This window comes from Penicillium hordei (genome assembly GCF_028827395.1).
Source record: "Penicillium hordei strain IBT 12815 chromosome Unknown utg000001l_segment0_segment0, whole genome shotgun sequence".
Lineage (NCBI taxonomy): Eukaryota > Fungi > Ascomycota > Eurotiomycetes > Eurotiales > Aspergillaceae > Penicillium > Penicillium hordei.
In genome coordinates this window covers 3,177,317-3,200,194 of record NW_026623142.1, presented here as the reverse complement: position 1 = coordinate 3,200,194, position 22,878 = coordinate 3,177,317, and the positions used below count along the sequence as shown (strand labels likewise).

The following is a 22,878-nucleotide window of genomic DNA, read 5'->3' as shown; positions in this document are numbered from 1 at the left end:
CCGTGAAGTTGGAGGTTCAAACGACTTCTGTTCGGAAAGGGTTCTTGGCAGCTGACTCAGCCGGGCCATGTTGTTCCCGGATCTTTCCAGGGCTTCAACAACTACATGCAATTATCAAAACAAATAACTAATTAAGTAGTCGACGGTGGTTCAATTTATCGATGCAAAATGATACTTGGTCAAGTTTGTTACATCAAATATGAACAGTATGTTATCTATGAGAGCACAGGATACCTCTCTAAACCGGCTTGTCTACACGAATTTCCGAGATCGCCCGTATAGAGATGTCTGAATCTCTTGACTTTATCATTTGCTCTCACTTATCCATGGAGGTTGGATCCAAAGCCCCATTGTCCTTTCTCGGTATGGTCTATCTACACCAGCAAGCGAGAACAAAGAATCTTTGTTTGTTATAAAAAGCTATACTTCCTCGGCCAATCAAAACACACAAGTAATATCATGTGATTTCCTTACTAAACCTGATCTGGACTGCGCCTTTCTCGGGTGCCGCCTATTGAAGCCTCACATCATCCCATCGTTTCCCTCTCACATCCTCCCCCAGTCCTTGGCTTCTTCTTTCTCTCCTCCTCAGCCTGTCCCCATTTTCGTGAGAGACTTCTTGCGGAGACCTTGACTGGTTCAACACGGCTGGACAAGCTGAGGCGAGATTTCTGTTCCACTTTCGATCCCAGAAAGCGCAGACTGGTGAAAGGTTTTCTACGACTGGGGGTGACTCCTTCGAATCCTGGGGGCTCTGGCCTGTGAAAGGTAATGAAAGCTTCTTTATTCGAGTACATCTTAGCATGACATTGTTAGAGGTCAAGGACAAGACAACGTTGCGATACGAGAGATAATGGATTTCCTTTGGGCTGAGCTAACATCACTGCGCAAAACAGTGGCCCTGAGCGACTCGCTTTCTTTCATCGGCCTTTTCCCTCGCTGAGGGATCCTCCGCAAGTGGCCCGCTTTCGTTTTCCTCACTACAGCCGCCAAGCTGTATTCGCCACTTCTCCTTCGCTATTATAATCGGAAATTCAATCTACCTCGTATAGCGCCAAAACTTCTCGCAAGACGCTGCCACGATCGATACACAAGTTACTTGAAAACTCAAAATATGGCTACTCCCACTCTTGCGAAACCCGAGGCCGCAGCTCCTTGGAAGAAAAACCTGTCCGCTCATCTCGTTTGCCCCGAATGCAAAGAAGATCCCCCCAACCTAGAATTCCCCGACTCCCACGAGACAGTTTGCGGTTCCTGTGGACTTGTGCTCGCAGACCGCGAGATCGACTTGCACTCGGAATGGCGTACCTTCTCCAACGACGACCAAAATAATGACGACCCGTCCCGTGTCGGAGACGCCTCGAACCCTCTACTCAACGGCGCTCAACTCGAGACTTCCATTGCAAGTGGAGGCTCTGGTCGTGCCCGCGACCTGTACCGCGCTCAAAACAAGCAGTCTGGTGAAAAGGCCAACAAGGCCCTCCTGGCAGCTTACAAGGAAATCGGTGCTCTGTGCGACGGTTTCAACATCCAAAAGACTGTTGCCGATACTGCAAAATATCTCTTCAAGATGGTCGATGACGCCAAGGCCTTCAAGGGCAAGTCGCAGGAAGTCATTATTGCTGGTTGCATCTTCATCGCATGCCGTCAGTGCAAGGTTCCTCGTACCTTCACCGAAATCTTCGCGGTGACCAAGGTCACCCGAAAGGAAATTGGTCGCATCTACAAGGCTCTGGAGAAGTTTTTTACCACCCAGAATGTGGAGCGCCACAATGCTGCTTTGGAAAATGGCGAAACCCACGACTCTGCTGGCGATTACAACGCGACTACTTCGACCAAGCCAAGCGATCTTTGCAATCGTTTCTGCAACCTTCTCGACCTTCCTTACCAGGTTACCAGTGTTTCTGTCTCCCTTTCAGACCGCGTTACCGCCATGGGCGATTTAGCCGGACGTTCTCCGCTGTCTATTGTTGCGGCTTGCATCTACATGGCTTCGTTCCTTATGGGCCACGGCAAGTCTGCCAAGGAAATTTCCCAGGTTGCACACGTCAGTGATGGAACCATTCGTGGTGCTTACAAGCAATTGTATGCGGAGCGCGAGCGCCTGGTTGACCCTGAATGGATCAAGGGCGGCAAGGGTGATATAGGCAAGTTGCCTGTGAGCTGAACAGTACATTGGAAAACAACATTTGCTTTTCAGGCACGTTGATCATATTCAATACTCACGAAAGGGCGACATAGCGTCTATTTGTGGAGCAAATCTCTCTCAAAAAAAAAAAACAAAACGAAAAAAAAACAAAACGTCTGGTTGATAGACACGCATGGCTGTCTTTGAAACGTCAATCATATTACCTCGCTACAATGTGCTTAGGATTTTATCTTTGGTGGATATTGGCTTTGGGACAAGCCTGGGGACTACCGACTACCTTGATTTGTACATCATCATAGATTGAGCAACAATCAATCATTTTCCTATGAATTTGGTGAATGTAGATGTAGCCCAATGTCAACTGTTCATTGCCTGAAAAGATCTAGGTCAATGCAAAACACCACGCGGATTCCGACAAGCGCCTCAAACAACGAACACAATGAGCACCTAAGGCCGAATGTTACTCGACCAACTTGGGCTTTCAGCACCGCAGACCCCGACCACGTCACCGGCTCGAGTCTCAACAGCGTTATCGTAGCGACCGCGCCACTGTGCCCTGACTTCTAGACCGACAATCTCGGCAATTGGACCCCTTCCTCACCAAATGGGACCAAGCCATCTGACGAGTCTACATCGAAACCAGGTTCTTCCTGGCAACAGAAAGAGCCAATCGCTAGTCGATCGATTTCGATCATGTCCGAGCTAGAAGGGATGCCAGAAGACCCTGCGCCATTGGCTTGGTAGCTCTGCCTTTCGTTTATATATCTCGAAGTGGTACGACCCGTCAGTGTTCTACTAGAAATGGCTCAGGTTTCTTGAATACTTTTAGGATTTCACTTGTCAATTGGGTACATGTATATGTCAGAGGCTAACTATACATATTACTGACTATACATTCAAATGTTGTTTTGCATATTTCAAGCCGGTATCTTTACTCCAGTTACAACACTAGCAAGGGGGGAAATATCTAAAAACAAAAGATATAATAAGGACTACTGAAACGACCACTGGAAAGACGTGACAAGGCCCGCCAACGTGGCTGACTATTCTTGTAGAATGATGAATAGACCCAGAGAACATAAAATACAAAGCTAATCAAAATATTGAATCTCAGTGTACAAAGAAAAGCCGTTCATCCACAGCTCCGAAGTAGGCGCCTAAACCCAGAAGCCCCAAAGAATGAACCAGCACCATACATATCACCAGGACAGCAGGATACCACACAAGGGATCAACTTAGCTCTTGAAAGCAGGTTTAACTGTGCCATCCTCACCAGTGGAGTTATACGGCTTATCATACCGCTCCTCCATCTCCTTATTGTGCTTTTTCACATCCTCGGGAACATCCTTCTTCGGGTTCCCTTTTTGGTCTGTAAGAGGCGACTCCTCCTCTCCCTCGTTGATGGTGGGCTTTGCTTTATTGGAGGGAATTGGGCGATTGGACGAGTCTGGCTGTTGGGTTGTGGTTGTTGCTTGCTCGGGATCATTTGAGGATTTGGTCCCGTAGCCTCGGTATACGGAGGTGCGAGGTGTTTGAGTGCGTGCTGTGGAGAGAGCTGTAATTGGGGATCGGGTCTGGAATGGGGTCTTTAGGCGCATAAAGGTCGTCATTTTGGATGTTGAGGGGTCGTGTTTTGGTTTATGGGATTATTGAAGGAAGCTGAATATGGACTGTGGGAATTTAGTTCTTTATATAATTCCTCCCCTTGGAAGACGTCCCCTGTGAAATCCGGTTTCGATTGGCAATTGCCCGTGTCATTTAGCAATGACGTACTTCGATGTCATACTGGACACGCCAAGAGATTAGTTTGAACAACTTTATATCTATTTTTACTATTGTATTATATTGTAGTATAGGGGATAGGGAACATTCTAGTTTAGTTTGGACCTTTTTTTCGATCCATTGAGCCAGATCTAATAATACTTTCAACGGCTGTTAGTGAATCCTAGCATGTAGGATTCAGCGATCAACAAGAACAGAGGACAACAATACAGACCAATCAATTCCCAGTACCAACATAACAATAACAACAGTTGGTCTTCTTGCAATTGACAAAAGTCTTTCGAGGTGAGGTTAGAGCATGCAATCAGCTCGAACGTCTCCGTAAACGCCCATAAACACCTATGTAGCCCTAATGGACTCCAAAACGACCGCATGCACATGTAAAGAACATTGAAAGTAGACCAACGCTCAATGTCCGAAAGAATAATTGAATAGAGTTCAGAAAGTAAAGAAAAAGAAACAAGTGGCAGAATGTTCGGCATCACTCCAACTTGATGTCTGGAAGCGTGTCTTGGACGGGATCTGATGCATCGACATCGGATGTGCTCTCAGAGTGAGATTGTTGTTTCTGAAGGTCTTCAGCTGCAGTTGCACTCGATTTTCCTACTGCAGCCGGGGTTGACTCCGATGGTTGCCCGGAAGAACCACCATCACAGGTACGGGATTCGTGGGAGCTGGATAAATCGCGCTGCTGTTGCCTCTGAGCAAGCTGTGGCTCATCGAATGGGTTTTGTTGACCGCACACTGTCTCGTGTCGACGATATTTAGGTGGAGGGACTCTCTCGTGTGAGCTTTGGCTCTTTCTCTTCGGGCTAGAGGAGTTCGTTTGCTGTGGGTGAACGTGAGATGGGGCATTTGAGACACTACCAGGCATTTGTGGTTCCAGTTGGGGTTTTAATTGGGACTGCGGATGCCCCGATTCTGGTGATGGCCTGGTATGAAATTTCTGAGGTGATTGCTGTCGTTTTGCCCGCGTCCCAGAAGCCTTATTTGGAGGACCAGCCAAATTTCGAGGGGATAGGGCCTCGATCATAGAGCTCGTAACGGGAAATGTGTGTTCAAAGGCTGTATCCAACAGGTCCTTGTCGGCGAACTCTACCTTCTGGGATTTCAGCTTGTGCCTCAGTTGCTCTCGCTCAGACCTTATCACTCGGTCTCGATGTAAACTGGATGTGGCTTCCGACCACTCACGTTGGCGCATTTCTGGCAGATGCTTTGTGGCTATCGGTGGCAACTCAGTAGCATGTGCTCGGGGTGGCTGTTTAGGACTCTGCTGAGGCGGGTGAGGTGCAACTGGGAGCTTCGTAGGCGACGCCGGGGTCGAATTATTTTGCTGTTGGAACATCACAGGAGGTGCAGCAGATTGGGAAGTTGATGCAGACCACTGATTCTGCAGTTCGGCCGCCAGTTGAAGATTAGCACCGGTGGTATAGATGCCGTTGAAGATCAGGGGGACTAGGTTCGGTGGGACACCAGCGCGCAGGGCATCCGACAGTATTGACTGCTCAATGCGCCGATGTTCCAGTACCAAACTAGCCTGGCGTGTTCTTTCTTCCTCCTGCTTGCGTCGGTCTTCTTCAATTTTGGCGTGCAAGTGGATCTTCATGCCCTCTGTGAGGGGAGTTGACATTGTCAGTGGAGATGGTAGGTGGTTGTGCCCGGATGGTGGGATCAGATGTTGGGATGAGTTCATCGTGTGATCGGGGGCCGTCGGGGATTCCTCTATTGAAGGCCAAAGTACTAGTTGTGGGAGATGCTGGGTCTTTGCTTTGGCAGACTCATGGGGATCCTTAGCACCGTTCCTGCGCTTGGAGGGGTTTGAGGTGCGCTTCATGTTGACAGCAGGGCAACAACGCTTTTGAATTGCATAAATACGGGGGACGACAGGAAGGCCCACGAGTTGGATCATATGAAGGCTATGCAAAGACCTCTGGCAGAGAGGCAGGGGGAGGGGGGAAAAGAGAGAGAGAGAGAGAGAGAGAGAGAGAGAGAGAGAGAGAGAGAGAGAGAGAGAGAGAGAGAGAGAGAGAGAGAGAGAGAGAGAGAGAGAGAAGGACCCCAAATAGGAAACGACACAAAGTTACCTCTTTGAGATGTCCCAGCGCAGGGCTTTATGTAGAAATGCTGAAACTCCCTAATCACTACATACGTAGGTATCTTTGTATGTGTTCGGTGATGCCTTTTCTTATAAAACTTCCAGAAAGATAATCGGTATGAGCGAGCTGAATAGGCTAAACCCTCTTGAACGAACATATCAAATACATTATAGAACAAGAACAATAGACGGATATCGTTCCTATATATGAAGCAATGAAACAGCAACTTGCTGAAAGATCTGGGTATATTTCATTTGGAAACTTTGGCCCAATGCCATTCACATACCTTCATCAGTATTCAGCGTCTCCGAATGTCTACACTAAACACTAAACCCGTACACAACGTTTGAGCTATTGGTCAAGTAGATGAAATTCATTTTAAAATATATACTCGGCCCATCGGCAGATGCCCACATGGAAGCCATATCTAGCATATCCTCCAGACAAAAAAAAAAGGGGGCGCAAAGGGTATCCTATCGCTGTATTCGCCATCTTTATCTCACTACCTCGAGCCCGCACTCGTGGGTACCCGAAGAATATCCCTGCAAAGGTGGCAGGTCGCACCATCAAAAATCCATGCTGGAATGCTGGAGGGAAGGTGAAGAAAAGGCAGTCATCATGCCTGTTTTGTTTTATACATCGCCGCGATCAAATCGACTCAGGACTTCGGGCGGGACTGTGGGAATGTACTTGCGGGCGCGTTCGCGGTTCGTACCACCAAAGCCGGCGCCGTAGCTGACCAGCATATCTGTACTGGTTGGAAGGGAAAAGGGGAGGAAGAGGGTGGGGTCGACGAAGACACTATTGCCGCTACCGGGGCGCTCGTCGTTTTTGGCGGCGACCATGCTTGTACGTCGGGATGATGCACCAGCGGAGCCGGGGGATAGTCCAGCGTCAGGGGACGTGGGTGCTGCAGAGGGCTGGTCCTTTGATGGTGTCTTTGGACGGGTATCTGCTGCTGCTTGCGGCCCTAGTCCAGCTTCTACCTTTGCCTTCTCTTCTTGAATTTCCAGTTGCTCGCGGTATAGAACTTCCGGGTCATTTTGCATGTCGAGAAGGAATTTCATTGCTTGCTTGGTCAGGCCTTTCTCGCCTACTTCTGGGCGGTATGACTTGACTGCATGTAGGAGCTGGGCGGGGGTGAGTTGTTGGAGTTGGAGCAGGGTTGTTACGAGAGATTCGTGGTCATCACCAAGCGACGAGAAGCATTGCAGCCATTGGAGGAGTTGAATGACTGGGGCTAAATGTCGACGAGCGGCATCAATTGTAGAATCTCCGGTGGTGTTTGTAGATCCGTTTTCGTAATGTTCTGGCACACGGTTGTTCGTGCGTGCCCAATCCTCTAATGATGAAACGTTCATGCGGATCTGCATCGCTTTTGTGCGCGCCAAGTAACGTTTTGTGCTCATGATTCGGTTAAATATCTCGGCACTGAGCCAGTAGAGAAGTTGGGAGAGGATCTGGGTCGTTATCACCGAGTGAACATCGTAGAGATCAAGTACAAAGAGGGTCGATGATAGTAAAGAGGTGATGTTCCGAGGCGAGATTTGTGCTCGTCGCCGCGGCGATGGAGGCCGGAATCGCTTTTCGTCAGGCTCGGGGTTTTTGCTTTTATTTTTGCGGAACAACTTCCACTCGTTTTGGAAGGCAATATCTTCCAGTCCAGGGATGGTTTCATGGTCCAGCATTGCCGCATCCAGGACTTTGTTCATTCGGCGCTCAGCATCACGAATAACGAGAACGAATATCTCGTTGATCAGTTCCGCTAGATGGAGCTGGAACTCGACGGTCGATTCCACTAAGCCCCCATCCTTCTTCAGGTAATGAAGCAGGAGCGTGGCATTTGACAGCCAAAAGGCTTGCATTGTCATATCCCACTGGTAACGTTCTACAACGTCATTAATCTTCTCCATTGCAGATGATAGCAGGGTTGTGAGCAGCTCGGGGCTGGCATGATAGTGCGCGTAACGGGCGCTGAGGAATAGAAGATTTGCAGGCACTGGCTTTTGGGAAGGAGAGCGCTGGGGAGTCATGTTGGTGATGATGATATCCAAAATGCGCTCTAGCTCATGATCCTGGAAGACAAACATCTGATCATTCAGACACTTGTCCCAGACAAATTCCTGCTGATCTTCCTCGAGCTCATCTTCATCGGACGGCTATGGGATTAAAGAACTCAAATCAGTCAAGGTTGAAACCCTATTTTCACGACATAAACTGACCTCGAATTTCTCGTCAAGCCCTAGACTAGACAAATCAACCTCCAGGTTGATTGCGCTCTCTTCCATCATCATTCGGCGCTTCATCTCGCTCTCCGCTAGCTCTTCTTCAAAGCGACCATGCGCCAATCCAGCGTCATAGAAGTCGTCATCGATATTGCCAGAGCCAAAGCTGTAACCATTTTCATGCAAATATTCAGAAATCTCACTACCGGGCTGGGCGAAATCAAAAGCCCTACCACCGGATGAGGACTTGATATCCGGTGATGCACCGTTATCAAGAAGAATCTTCGCTATAGTTTTGTGTCTGTTGGTCATGGCCCACATCAAAGCGCTCCACTGGTTACGATCCTGCCTGTCGACGAGGGCACCGGCGACAATGAGCGCAGAAACGACTTCTTGATGACCCTGTTATAAACCGTCAGCCTCGCGTCAGTACTTCGCGTATAGAGAAACCGACAAAACAACTAGCGTAGATCAACGGCACAGTCCCCTCCTCGTCGGGCTTATTGACATCGACGTAGGTCCTCGCTTGGCCCTGTACTAGTTTCCGCACGCGCTCCACATCACCATTACTGGCTGCCATGTTCAAGCTCTTCTGTAGTATGTCACGCTTCTCGTCATCGGTCAATTTCTCGTCGGCGGCGATTGTCTCTTCGTCTGCGGTAAGCGAGTCCACCTCCCGATGGGCAGCTTGGGCAGCAAGCATCTCCATCAGGCGTGTGTCACTATCTTCAATATCGCGCCCATAGTGGGCCCGCAGTTCGTGCTCATTGTCGTGTGAATGATCGTCGAGGGCTAGGCTGAAGGATAAGGGTTTTGCGGCGACTGGCGCGGTCAGGTATTGTGATTGACCTGTTCAAAGATTAGACCTTAATGCTTGAAACCCCAACACTGCCCGGTAAATTTTCCAGCATGTAAGTGCTCAAGGGGAAATAGTTTGATCTTCCTCGTGGGGGAAACGAGGAAATAGGTCCGCGGACACAAGAGCACTCACCTTGCCAAGCATCGTACATCTCAGTCTCCGGCTGGAAGACCGGAACGGAGCGACGATCGTCCAGTGATTTGGGTAAGTCATCTGGGAGTTCCTGTTTAGCTTCGTGGAAGGACGCGGGGCTGTGGTCGCTGTGGTCATTGGAGTCGATGGGGTCCTCTGAAGCCCCGCGCCGCGGTTCGGTCATGTCCATCGTGGCGGGCTGGCTGTCCGGTAGAGTTGTGGCGGGACATCAAAGGGTTTGAATTTGGGAGGAAATCGAAGAACCCTCTCTGGGGATATGTTCTCTGAGGAGGGTACCCTCCACGCGTGGAAATTGGGTGTTGAAGGGAGGTGGTGGTGATGAGTGGGTGGTGGGTTTGGTGTTCCGTTCCTGGACCAGCTCCCGCGATGCGGCCCCGAGACCTCGGGAGATATGACGCAGCTTTGTAATTCCTTCGTGACATCAAACGTTGGGGTATATAGTACTAAGGTATGAAGCCAACAAAGGCTAATAACTTGGTAGGTTGCTCTTATCCTTTGTTTTGGTTAGAATCCTGATTTCTTCTACTAATATGTAGGTTGTGGGTAGTAACCCCTTATTCACTGTAAAAATATTTCCTTTCAAATCCTATTTCCCATCCATAGAACATCATATGATACTAGAGTCTGTTATTGACTTTATATTGATATATCTTAATTGATAGCATCAGCTAAGGGGAAGGACATGGTAATTAGGGAAGAATCTGGCGGACTGGGTAACTATGTAGGTACCTACATAGATCAAAATTTATATATGAACTTGGAGTCGTCATTTCAACCACCTATATTTTAGCTTCATCACCAACAAGGGGGAAAACATCTAAAAAAAAAGACATCTGAAAGATCTTTCAAAACTACCAAGAATGACGTCACCAGGCCGCATCAGCGGCCGACTATTCTTATAGGTACATAATGTAACTAAGTATCATGCAAGTTTAATGGTACGAAAAGAAGGCACAGGTTTCCAAGGTCTGATGACGAATAATGAATACAAGATTTATCTGCAGGGCTCCAAATATATTGCTATCCATAAAGTCGGCATACGATATCTTAAAACAAAAAGGAACGCCCAAATCCCCACGAAGTATAGGCGTGTGATCCCGAGATAACAAAACAAAACAACAAAAGAGATATAAAAGAAGATAATGACGACGCTAGAGAGTGAACCGTTACCGGCGTAAGCGACTCTGACGGATGAAAATGACCAAGATGTGCATGATAATTGCTGTCATTATGCGCTGGTAGGTATATATAAAGTCAATGGGGACGCTAGGTAGAGAGCGAACCTTGAACCGCGTAAGCGACTAACGGATTGACAATTGCAGCGGCGCCCGGGTATTCCCAAAATGTTTGAATGCCGACAAGTTCAAATGCGAGTATGACTGGGATAGCGAAGGTATGTACAAGGCTTGCTGTTATTATAGAGTGGTAGATCCAAATAGACGTCTCCGTTCACATGGACAGCCCGGTCCGGCACCAACAAGACAAAAAAAAAAAAACTAATTCCAAAACGAAAGGTATTAACCAGATGTAAGTATCGGTACAAAACGATAGAGGGACAAAGCAGCCTCTGGAAAGGGGGTATAAACTATCCAATCATGGATATAGAGATGCAACCAGAAGGACTAAGGAAAACGGGGGTGGGAAACGAGAGATTATTCAAGTGCTTTGCTCCGGGATTGTATTTCGTCTTCGGGAAGACAAGCAATCCACAAGCACCGTTCGATGATGCCCTGCACGGGCTCAAATTTATATTTTGTACTGGCATCAATAAGACGCAGGAGACTCTTAACGATTCGTGCTGCAGTGCGATAGCGCTCGAAGTTGACAAGTAGACCGCCATTAGTGCTGTTAACTTGTGCGGGTTTCTGTGCATTATAAGTGAGGTCATGGACATAAAGGCCTGGAAAGAAGGGTGAAAAAGAATTAGCAAACAAGGTCTAGTGCAATATTCAAGCAAATCTTTCAAAACTCACCAAGGAAGGGGATACAGCCTTCTTGCAAGTTGGCCGTTTCCATCTCGACACGTAAATCATTGAAATTGCGCACCGGCTGAATTAGGCACTCCATATCCTTGAACAGCCGCTTATCTTCAATCGAAATCAACTGCCACGTACTCTGCAGCCGGGAGCAATCAGACGAAGACAAAGCAATGGCGATCTGGAGCATTGTGGCATAATTGCAGATGCGGCGTGCATGCGCAGCTGTATGGATGTATTTGATAATTGTGCGGGCCCGTTCGTTGATGTCACGGGTCAAGACAATCTCCGACAGGATCCATTTGACCATAAGATTGAAGCGGCCGACGACCAAATCGATACCTTTGCGTTCCTCGTATGTCAAGAACTGGACCCAGTTTGTGACTAATGGGCAGGCACTGCTCCATTTCATATCGACGAGATCTCGCCAGTCGACTTCGCTCAGGGCGGCCATTTCGATCAATGTCAGTTGGTGTGCGAGGACCTGGGATTCACATGATAGGATAAAGGGGACATGGTCGGGTAAAAGGTTGATGATGGGGCTCTGGTGGGGCCGATTGTTTTCCGAATTGAACAACACGTCACTCGAAACTTGCTGTATGTTTAGAGGACGCGAAGCAGAAGTGCCCATTTCTTTACGTCGCGGGGATGTGTCAGGCGTAAGGGGCTGTGCCTGGAACAAGACTGTATTCAATGGCGAAGGATAGGAAGTGAAGGATCCCGGATGTTGGATGGTCATCGGCGGGGAGGGAGGTTGCGCTAGAGGATGAGTCGGGATCTCAACAGTTGATGAACTAAGGCTACGGGTTTCTGTCGGAATCCTTGCACCGATAGCTTCATGCGGATCAATCAGGTCGATCGACATCTCGGAAGACAGAGTGGAGAAGCGCTTCGGGGTAACCTGACCAGCATCATGAGTAGACGAGACCGGGATGGTTGCGCCCCGAGGAATGCGACGCATGCTATCGGTTTCGTGCACAATTTGAATCGAGGGGTGTGATGAGGCAAGTTCAGATGTTTCATAGCTTGAGACGAGGGTGAGTGGAGCACCGTGCGGGTCATATTGGAGTGGCTGGCTTGTAGGCTGCCATTTCATGGACTCGTCGGTCAATCCTCTTTCAAGTAGTGGAATAGAGTTATAAGATTCCTCGGACTCAGCAACAGAATCAGAATAAGGTCTGGGTGGCGCCAATCGACCCCCAACCGTGGAATACCCAGACTTGTCCGTCTGTCGCCTGCGAGAGAGAACATCCCACCCAGGCCTGGTAGTTTCGGCACCACTCGGAACCAAAGGCTGCTCTCGGTGAGAGTGAGGCCCCTCTGCCTGTGTAGACGAAGAGTCTCGATGGGCATTGGGTGGTCCATCCCACTTCCCCTCCAGCTTCAACAGCGTTGACTCAATACCACCGTCGTCGTCGTCGGGAATCTGTGCAAACTTCGCAATGACCGACTCAAAGGAACGCCTAACTTGCCGGGAAGTGCGCGGCTCAATAAGTGAGTACCGGGGATTTGGAGGGATCAACGCTGAAGGAGGTCTGGAGGCACCGCCATCAGAGGGGGCCATTTCGTTCACGACTGAGCCATCCCAAGACGCGAACGAGTCACGACAGGAGGGAGGCTCGGTCTCGTCTCCAGTCTGCATTTGACGGAGGTTTCCACCTCGGCGCCTACGAAGAACCGGCCCTGATTGTTTGTTGTTATGATCTTGCATCGCATTGGAGTCGACAGTGGATTGAGCCGTCTCGCTGCTCATCGAAAACCGCTGTCTCGAGATCCCGCTTTGGAAGGACGCGTACTTTCTGAGTCGGAGAGATAGAGAATTCTTCTTTTTCTTCTTTAGAGGCATCGATTCGCGTTCGACCGAGGGCAATTTCTGCGGCGTGAGAGGGCGAAGGGGGTAGAATACGTTTGACTGGGCAGCTGATTCTGGTTCGTCGGCATTATAGCGGACCGGCCGAAGATATTCTCCTTCCACGGGTACTGATTGCGTTGAGGCGTCATCGGGCACTTCGAGTTCCGGCACTTCATGAGGATTATCATCAGCGATTGGCACTGGTTCTTGTGCTGCCCCTGACATAAATGGCATTTCGAACCCGGTATCATCGACAATGATGATTGATTCGCTGCCCATGGTGATACCGCTCCTGAGTTTGGGGTCGGAATTGGGGGTTTGCGTCGGTAACACGTTAGAATTGTTAGATGCAGGCTCCTGAAGAGTCGCTTGATGAAAGTCAGACGCAGCTGGCGGCTGAGTTTGGTCTTTCGTTCCTTCCTGGTTCATAGCCAAGCGATATTGTTTGAGGACCTCATCGCACAGTAAATCAATCCGACCTGGATATTTGGGAATAGCAGCCATCTTCCTCTCGCGGTAGAACTCAGATCCGAAAGCCAATCCAGTTGGCATTGCGGATGTCCTCCCGCGGGAAGGCAATGAAATAGCCTCATGGGCATTCGCAATGCGAGCAGAGACGCTCTGTCCGCCATTCCTGGTGTGCAATGCTCGTTTGATTGAGCCAATGATTGTTCTCATACCCGAGTTAGGGGATGACTTAGGCACGTCCGGTGTACTCCGACGGTCCGGATTTGGGTTCTTTAATGGCGGAGGAAGGGGCGGCGATTCCGGCGCCATCATTGTCATGTACGACTCTGCAGGAGGATACATCTCCCCACGTATTAAACTGACGGGATCGAGCATCTCCTGTGGTGCGGGTCCCGTTTCGGGCTCGATCGCAAACATCGGTAGTCGATCATCTCGTACCGAGTCCGAGAAACTTCCGCTTCTCTTATGGCTATGGCTGTGGTATGGGTGCCGCGAGACCATGGGAGATACGGGTGACCCAGATGGTTCATGAATCCTGGACGGGGACTTGGATTTTGGGAGACATAGTATCACCGGACGGGGCGCCTTGCCTTTCGAAGTAGACATGGACAAGCGCCTGGGGGATTTAGGGGGCAATGAACACGAGAGCGCCATCAAGCTTTGTTCGCTCTTGGCAGATAATGGAATGCTCTGTGTGGTTGCTGCAGAGTCATTTCGATCATGCTGTGTGGGGAAAGGAAGGCTTTCGCGAAAGGTGGTGTCTGCATGGGGCGTCATGCCATGAGTAGGAACGGTTTGCTGTAATTCCTCGGCTGTGGGTAACTCAATCTGAACATCTCCAGGTACAATTGAGATTTCTGGGTCGTTATAGGCGCGAGACAAGTCGGGGGAAGACCAATAAACTGAACATTTGCCATTCCAGCAACGCTTCAAGTCGATGAGAATCTTTCGATCACTTGTGCCGCCATTTTGTCGAGACCTGACCTCTGAATATAGTTTGTTGATGGTCTCACAGAAGTGGGTTCGAAGCTCGTAATTCGTAACAAAGTCATCAACGAAATAATTGAGAATCCAATGTCGCAAAGCCGCAAATGTGCGGATCCTAATAACGCGTCCGTCATCCTGTAGACGGTTGATTGCCCACTTTAACCGCGCAAGAAGAAGAGCCAAAAGGTGTGTTGTGGATAGGTATGAACGGAAGGTAAGGAAGAAGTCCGATACCAGCTCATAGTCCATGAATGACTCGGAGGAAATCTGCGCAACAATTCGGGCAGGTGTGGCAGCACTGATATCCTTTGTCCCAGTAATGTATCGGACAACAGACCCATCATCCATATCATACACCAGCGTTTCGTAAATGGATGGCTCAACCGGCTCTTTTAATTCATAGACCATGGAGTTCCTCGGGGCAACTGAAGCTCGGTTCATATCCACAGCCGCCGCGGTGCCCGAGAACATCGAAATCGCAAAAGATGGCCGATGCCGCGAGAAAGAGTCTCGCGGATATGGACTATGGAGTCCCGGCAGCGTATCAGCCATGCCCCCGAGCAGTGTTGAATTCCGAAAGTTGTCCGACATCGAGGTTCGCGTATAGACAGAACTCTGCATAATTGCGCTGCCATCGGCGTTGAACTGCGGCGACCCAAGCCGATAACGGGGAATAGGAACCTCCAAGGCTGGTGTCGAATTCTCACGTGCAGACTTGGGGCGGTCTTCAGATCTATCAATCACTATCCGCAGCTCCCCACGCTTCCCAGCACCGTTTATCGATTGCTGCTCCGATATTGTCGAAAACGAGATGGGTCTTGTGCGGTGTTGAGTCGAGAGTTCGGGGTCAGGAGACACGGCGAGGACGGGCTCGGGATATTCGGGCTGTTCATGCGGACGTAACTCAGAGAGCTGCGAGCTCGACCACCTGAATGGATTTGGGTCCTCGCGGGTATGTGCATGACTCTGCGGCTGAAGGTGACTGGTTTTCGCGGTATCGACTGGAGAGAAAGATGCAGGCTGTGGGCTTTTCTGGGGCGGATTGGCAATCGGCCTAAGTTATTGAAATAATCTTACTATCAGCAGGCTGCACAGTATGTGACATAGCACGAGGAATTATGGATCGATTGGTGTACCTGAGAAAGATTTTGCCATTTTGGCCGACACTTCTTACGGTGAAATGGCCGGCCTTCCTCCCGGGTGAACGCGCCTCTAGTGGGCCACGGTGTGTTTGGGACCGCTGTAGCTTGTTCTGTCGTAGGAGCTCATGGCTATCCTTGGCATTTATTCCAGTTGCTGTTCTCTCGCGTGCTGCCTTCAACTCTAGATTCCGCTTGACGTTGCTGCCCTGGGCTACGGTATTGGCACGGCGAAGATTCGAGATTGGATTCTGGGGCCCTCCACCAGGCATTCGGTTTGAGGGTGGAAGTTCATTGATTTGAACCTGCGGGCCCAGAAAGGCATCCTTGAACTCCGAGGGATCGATGGACGGAGGAAAGGGCTCCATGGCGCGAAAGCTATAAAGAACGCGAAATGCTCCCGTCGCGACGGGAGGCCAGGGTTTGTACCACTGGAAGAAATCAGGGTAAAATCATACAAAATAATACATGACTTATGAGGTCGTAAGGGTTTTTAGAAAAAAAAGGGAAGAAATCGGACAGCTCTTGTTTTTGTGGAGATGACCCGACACGGCGGAAGAACACAGTGGGCACCCTCTGGGAACGCTGTGGTCATTCCTAGTAGAGCCCCTTTTACCGCTGTTTATTATTATTTGATTTTTCTATCTCGAACTCTCTCCCTATGTTGTACATGTATGTACTTTATGAACTGTATGTGACTTTATTGCTACTCATCACTTATATTTCTCTCTATGTTGTACGGAGTCCGGAGTACGAAGCACACCGTCCAAAGCTGTGTAAGAGAGAGAGAGAGGTGATAGGTACGTTCCGGAAGGCCGGTGAAAAGCGTCTCGGAGCCAAAAGTACCGATATTGGCAGTGCCAACAGGGATTCTGATTGGCTGAATTGCCCGCCGTTTATTTCCACTTTGATAGTGACGCGAAGGGGAAATTGGGGCTACTGTCTGCCATATATCCCGGATCTCGGTCGATCAACTCAACATGTCTTACTTTGTACGGAGTATTATGGAGTATTATGGAGTACTATGGAGTATATACTGGTTTGACCCAAAAATGCGTCTTAATTCATCTCAAAAGTACAACATACAGAATGACATTTAATTGTGTGACCTCTCTCATTGTGATGTCCTGGAAATTACCGTGCAGCGCCCTAATTTAGATCATTGGCTGCCCTACTTTATAGACCCATGCTAGCGCAAGATTCGCACAAGATCTGAGCATCGTATGATTGGAAATTAAAGGGGAAATTTGGTTATGTTTTCCTATGTTTTCTTATGTTTTCTTATTTTTTGGGGTTACTTTGTAGATTCAATCATTATTGTATCGTATCTCATGAGTCGCTTACTCCATACTCTACTCGAAGCATACATACTCTGCAATCCACGCAAGACTTCAATTACTCTCTCACCTATCACTTTGTCGGTGAGACATCACATGTCAAATGTCGATCAAACTGACAGTGATCCATAATAAGTTGACATATCGATATTTAAAAAAATGGGCCCAGAATCACCTCTGAAGAAGTGAGGGGACCCAAACCTTACTGCTCTAGGTAATAGGTAATTAAATTTGTTGGCTAACTCTTTACCTCTTCCTTTTCCTCTGTCTTCTCAGAATCTGGCCGATAACGAATGTTTTCCTGGAGGCCCGCTCCCGCTTGTATTGTTTCGGTATCTTGGGTTGGCGTTGCTTCTGTCCCAACCGGAAACCGAGCGTTTGAGATATCACGAAAGATCCTTATTCCTATTCGCCAAGTGTCATCACATCCACGGTCGCTAGGTGAGAATGAATGTCTAGGTATGTAATGAACGTGAAGAATTTTTACAAAACTCATACAAAAGTCCACGGTGGTTAATGGACGAGGTATTGTTGTGAGAGCGAGGAAGTAACAATCTCGATTCGGGTACTGGGCAAGGTTGAAATGGGACTGGGGCACAGCTAGACAGTTAGGACCAGTGTCACAATACTCGTGCTCAAATTCTATGAAAGCGAATGCTATTAACAGCAATCTAGTCAAAACTACCAGAGCTTGCAAGCCGGCTTCCTATCCGGGCAACTAAAAGCATTCTTGAACTCCCTAGAGTTGGCCATAGTCTCCTGTGGCAGTGGTTAAACATGGTACACAAATAAAGGAATGCATTGATGAAACTCACGATAATTCGTGCTGATTTAGGCGCATGGGGATCGTTATAGATCGCCTTCTCGGCCGCCTCTTTGGTGGTCTTTCCACACCACCAATTACCATAGGATATAAAGAACAGCTGCTCTTTGGTAAATGCATCTAATCCCGGGAGGTGGGGGTCAGGCTTTGCCTCATCATGCTTTTTCCATGCGTGGTATGATGCTGTCAAACCTCCAGCGTCGGCGATGTTCTCGCCCAGTGTCAACCGTCCGTTCACGTGGAGGACCTTGTCCTCAGGACCAGTGACGGTAAACTTGGAATACTGGTCGACAAAGCATTGAGCACGCTCTTCAAATGCTTCAACGGTCTTATCGTCCCACCAGTTAGTGTAGTTTCCACTCTCGTCGTAGTGCCGACCGGTGGAATCGAAAGCTATGAGGCATCGATTAGTGAGAAATAGGCAGAAGTTTCGTAGAGAACTGAGCATACCATGTGAAAGTTCGTGGCCGCTGACCGCACCAAATGCACCATATGCCAGATACAACGGAGCGGAAGGTCCGTAGAACGCTGGCGGCTGCATAATGCCGGCAGGGAAGACGATCTCATTACCTGGCGGGTTGTAATAGGCATTGACAGTCGGTGCACTCATGCCCCATTCGTCACGGTTGGTGGGCTTTCCGAGCTTAGACCATTCGCCGCGAAGTTGGAACCTCGCCACGGCCACCTCATTCTCGAAGAAAGTATCCTTGGACAATTCCAGCTCCCGGTAGAATTTGTTCACGTCTTCGGGGTCTAAAACATTGGGACTCTTTGTGGGAAATCCGATCTTTTGGATGATGTTTCCCACCTTCTCAATCCCCAATTTTCGCACATCAGGAGACATCCAGTTAGTTTGGTCCAGGGTGAAGATAAATCTCTCCTTGATATCGGAAACAATTTGGTCGCCGAGTTTCTTCGAGTCCTCAGAGAACGCATCGAGCACATAGAAACGGCTGAGACTCCATTCAAGCCCTTCATCCAGATGCCCAAGGCATTTACGCCATCGCTCCTCCTTGGCCTGAGGCTCTTTTCCGGCGAGTTCATTCTCAAATCGCCGAAGAGGTTCAATGGAAGCATCCTCGATAACACCCGCAAACGCTTGGATGAGCTTCCACTGTAAGAAGAGCAGGATCGTCTCTCTAGGTGTATCTTTCAAGAGAACAGACAATGCTTTCATATAGGAAGGCGACCCAACAATTAGGCGATCGCCTTTGTAGTCATGGGGCGCCAAAGATGAAATAATATCAGCAAAAGAGATCTCAGGTACCAGTGCCTCCGTTTCCTTAACACTAAGAGGGTTGTAGTATTTGGTGACATCTTCCTGGGTTTGGGTGTCTGGAGTCACATCCGCGAGCTTTTTTTCAAAGGCGACAACTTCCTCGGCAGTTTTGTCGAATCCATCTCCAATAAGTCCCCGAACAACTTGCTTCAAAACGGTCGTGTAGTCAGCCACGGTCTTTGTGTTATTATAGTACTCTCTTGCGGGAAGTCCGATTTCACGAGGCGGCGAGACCATGATGACAACATTATCAGGGTCTCTATCGTCGGGCTAGGAGTCGTTAGTCGCGCCCGTGAAGTATAGGCCGCATAGACTTACAGTGACACCGGAAGAAGCTAGAGCCTCAACACCAGCATTCGCCAGATACAACAGAGCACTGGTGAGTTGATCCTGCGCTCCTTTCACAAGCCCTGCCTTTGCGGGATAGATAGTCTTCAGTTCATCCAGAATATTAGTCAAAGGCTGGCTGCCCCGTTTGTTGACAGTAGCCTCATCCAAGCAAGCATCGTATGCAGCTTTCAGTTTCTTGAGATTGTCAGCATCAGACGACTGTGGCGCTTCTGTGCGCTCCAATATATGACGAAGTTTAGTCTGGGCATTCTCTTCCATGATTGTGCCCGCAAATATCGATCCCTGATCGGGCCGCATGTCATGGTGCTCCCTCCATCCACCGCAGACATATTGGTCAAAATCAGTGCAGGGATCTATGTTCTCATAGTTGGGGTCCAAATTGTAGAGGATTTCGGATGCAGCATGAATGCATTCTTGCGACTGGCAAAGCGGGGGAGCCTCGGGGTGCGGGGACGGCTTCTTCTCAGTAGATGGAGAGCCTAATCGTAAGGACAGTCATGTTAGCGACGTATTTCAATGAGGAGAATGGTCTCGTACCATGCGGGAAACCTAGATAATAGGTAATTAAGCCGGTGATCACAAGGACGCAGAGCCCTTTCCTCAGGGTCCTCGCCCAGCAAGGGCGAGTTCTTTGTTTGTTGTGATGGGCGTGGCTAGAAACAAAGTCATTGTCCTCGGAATCGTAGATCTCGTTTACAACCAGGAGCGGACCTTTCTCGGACTGCATACTGTGCAACGAGTTGTTGGAGTCACGTTTGCTATGGTCACTTAGGAGCTATTAGCACCTCTTCATATGTGCCGAACACGATGCACTCGTGAAGACATACCTGAATGATGATGGAGCCGTTTTTGGAAATACTATACTGTTTCAAGAATATGATGCTGATCCGAGAATCATGGATTGGATGAGTCTCGGTGCATATAACTCCCTGGGCAATGAGGAGAAGCTGGGGTCGAAATGGCGTCACACTCGGGGCCCACGAACTCTTGGCGGCTCCAGCTAGGCTGCCTAGCCAGCCCCGGCCACCATTGATGACTCAGCGGGTTGCATTCCTCAGGGCTACATACTACCTAGACATATGTATGTATTAGCAACCTATGGTTGGTGAGGATATTTGCTCTGTAACCGTTTACCTTCTCCAAGAAGTTGAGGTTACACCCGGGTGGACGCTGAGCGACTAGCCTGTAGGAAAGAGGCTCTGGAAGTGGGCTATCATTATAGTTACCCTATCGGGCAATTGGTAATTGATTTTTATACCCACAGTTTCTCCTAGTTAAATATGGAATGAATGGGCTTTGGTGGCATTGAGCTGATAATAATAGCAGAGTCGTCCGTTGAAAATGTGAGCAAATCACATAGGTCACAAGACGACGATGCTCTAGATCATTCAGTTTCGCCCATCCCCCCCAAAGGAGTCAGAGTCAGAGTCTATCCACAGCCTTCTAAAAATAGTCTGATCTGTCATAATTTGACCAAGAAGTGAGCATACACGGAAATGGGTGGAAGGGCCTCCAGTATCAGGCGTAATCACAACAATGTAGATCACAGTCTAGCCAAAGGTCCATATGCATTGACAATCGCTAGACTTGCCGAGCTAATATCAGAGATGGATCTACAGCCTGTAAGCTGCATACATCGCTTGAAGTCGTCGAACAGGATCCTGAGCATCAGCTCGACTCCCTGTTGACCGTCATACTACAAAAGAAGTCAGTATACCCGCCTCTATCAGGATCCTTAATATAACGAGGAGCACTTACCGCAAGTCCCCACAGCGCAGGACGGCCAACCCAGCAGCATTCAGCGCCAAGGGCCAAGGCTTTGAAAATGTCCACCCCGGATCGAATTCCACCATCAATATGAATCTTGATCCGCCCCCGCGCTGCCTTAGCACAGGCAGGAAGGGCATCGATTGTAGCCGGTGTCTCATCCAGCTGCCGGCCACCATGGTTGCTGATGATAATACCATCGCAGCCATATTCAATAGCAGTCTCGACATCTTCTGTGGTGAGAACGCCTTTAATCCAAATCTCCATCTTCGTCACTCTGCGCAGCCACGGTATCTCCGTGGCCCAGGAATGAGAATCCGAGTTTGTCGAGCTAAACCCATCATCGTGAGATTGTTGCTGAATCTCGGTAGATGTTCTCTCATACATCGGATACCCTAAGCCAACCGGAGGCATGAATCCATTTCGCCATTCATTCCAGCGCACCCCAAGTACAGGACTATCCGCAGTTAGGAATATCGCCTTGCATCCCGCAGCCTCAGCCCGACGGACGATTCGCTCTTGTTTAGCTTTGTCGTTCATCGCGTAGAGCTGCATCACATGATGAATTGGTCCCACTTCTTTTCCAGCGACGGTAATCTCTTCAACCGAGTGATTGGCATAGGAGGAGACGCCCATATTGACGCCCATTTTGGCACAGGCTCGGCTTGTGGCCAGCTCACCTTCTGGGTGGGCCATAGCCTGCATTCCGGCAGGTGAGACACAGAGCGGAAATTTAATGTCTCGGTCAAAGAGGCAAATTCCAGTATCGACAAGTGAGACATCCCTCAGAACTCTTGGTAAGAGACGGTACTTTCTATACGCAGCATAATTGTCGTGAAGTGTGACTTGGTTCGTTGCGCCGGAGTTGAAGAAGTCTATTTCTCCGCGTTAAAGATAGATATCGAGGGAGATTCGATACATACCTCTCGCGGAGACGGATAGTGAGTTGGAAGCCGCCTCCTCAAGGTCAGTTATTGACAATATTTTATTTGCCATTGTAAAGAAGAGAAAACATGAGGTATTGAGAGAAATATAATGTCCGGTCGATGTGAGGGGTAAATGTGGGGGGCTTTTTCTATCGTATCTATCTACATAGACAGGTTCTTGGTCTACTCTCTAGAATGGATAGCTCGTCGTTTGGCACGGATCCTATCATTATAATAGCCATTGTGATGTACGAATTGCGGGAATGGTAAAGGTATCTCGGTCTGACTCAAGGCTGTTATAGAGAGCATATAGCCGAATCTCGTACATGGAAAGCCATCATACTCATGCCACCTTGGAGAATCTCACTCGATTAAACGGCCTACGTGCATGAGTCATAGATATTTATAGCGATTTCAACACGCCCCTTTGATAGAACAAACTTTGATCATTATCTAAACGGTGCATGTTCTGACCAGAGATATTCCGCCTCCTCTTTTTGATCAAAACATCACACGTCGGTTTTAATAGTGACTTCTGCGTGACATCTACTAAACGAAACTATACCGTGTTACAGAATCTCACCCGATTGAAAGCTCGGCGTAGGAGGCCTTTCTAGTAATTTTAACATACCACACCTGGAGAAATTGAATGAAATAACGAAATTAAAGATATATAACATTGGAGGGGACTGATGTGAAGGGACGAAGG

At 48.8% G+C, this 22,878-nt stretch overlaps 7 protein-coding genes across 7 annotated transcripts; 1 reads left to right on the top strand and 6 right to left on the bottom strand.

Annotated features, from left to right (window-relative positions):
• Window positions 1-1,114: 1,114 nt before the first annotated feature.
• Window positions 1,115-2,167, top strand: N7537_001212 (transcription factor SUA7; the record flags this gene model as incomplete). The annotated part of the gene is made up of 1 exon (XM_056892270.1): window positions 1,115-2,167. One exon carries the CDS (start codon window positions 1,115-1,117, stop codon window positions 2,165-2,167), a length of 1,053 nt encoding a protein of 350 aa, XP_056757265.1.
• Window positions 2,168-3,384: 1,217 nt separating this feature from the next.
• Window positions 3,385-3,759, bottom strand: N7537_001211 (uncharacterized protein; the record flags this gene model as incomplete). The annotated part of the gene is made up of 1 exon (XM_056892269.1): window positions 3,385-3,759. One exon carries the CDS (start codon window positions 3,757-3,759, stop codon window positions 3,385-3,387), a length of 375 nt encoding a protein of 124 aa, XP_056757264.1.
• A 653-nt stretch (window positions 3,760-4,412) lies between these two features.
• N7537_001210 (uncharacterized protein) lies at window positions 4,413-5,765 on the bottom strand (the record flags this gene model as incomplete). The annotated part of the gene is made up of 1 exon (XM_056892268.1): window positions 4,413-5,765. One exon carries the CDS (start codon window positions 5,763-5,765, stop codon window positions 4,413-4,415), a length of 1,353 nt encoding a protein of 450 aa, XP_056757263.1.
• Window positions 5,766-6,659: 894 nt separating this feature from the next.
• N7537_001209 (uncharacterized protein) lies at window positions 6,660-9,433 on the bottom strand (the record flags this gene model as incomplete). Its single annotated transcript, XM_056892267.1, has 4 exons — window positions 6,660-8,186; window positions 8,250-8,654; window positions 8,707-9,101; window positions 9,244-9,433. The coding sequence occupies 4 exons, from the start codon at window positions 9,431-9,433 to the stop codon at window positions 6,660-6,662; spliced, it is 2,517 nt and encodes an 838-aa protein (XP_056757262.1).
• A 1,483-nt stretch (window positions 9,434-10,916) lies between these two features.
• On the bottom strand, window positions 10,917-16,054 carry N7537_001208 (mitotic regulator LTE1; the record flags this gene model as incomplete). Its single annotated transcript, XM_056892266.1, has 3 exons — window positions 10,917-11,164; window positions 11,238-15,601; window positions 15,684-16,054. 3 exons carry the CDS (start codon window positions 16,052-16,054, stop codon window positions 10,917-10,919), a joined length of 4,983 nt encoding a protein of 1,660 aa, XP_056757261.1.
• A 1,650-nt stretch (window positions 16,055-17,704) lies between these two features.
• On the bottom strand, window positions 17,705-20,203 carry N7537_001207 (M13 family metallopeptidase; the record flags this gene model as incomplete). Its single annotated transcript, XM_056892265.1, has 5 exons — window positions 17,705-17,782; window positions 17,839-18,239; window positions 18,297-19,395; window positions 19,444-19,955; window positions 20,014-20,203. The coding sequence occupies 5 exons, from the start codon at window positions 20,201-20,203 to the stop codon at window positions 17,705-17,707; spliced, it is 2,280 nt and encodes a 759-aa protein (XP_056757260.1).
• Window positions 20,204-21,019: 816 nt separating this feature from the next.
• N7537_001206 (alpha-hydroxy acid oxidase) lies at window positions 21,020-22,239 on the bottom strand (the record flags this gene model as incomplete). Its single annotated transcript, XM_056892264.1, has 4 exons — window positions 21,020-21,057; window positions 21,112-21,172; window positions 21,235-22,118; window positions 22,167-22,239. 4 exons carry the CDS (start codon window positions 22,237-22,239, stop codon window positions 21,020-21,022), a joined length of 1,056 nt encoding a protein of 351 aa, XP_056757259.1.
• Window positions 22,240-22,878: the final 639 nt, after the last annotated feature.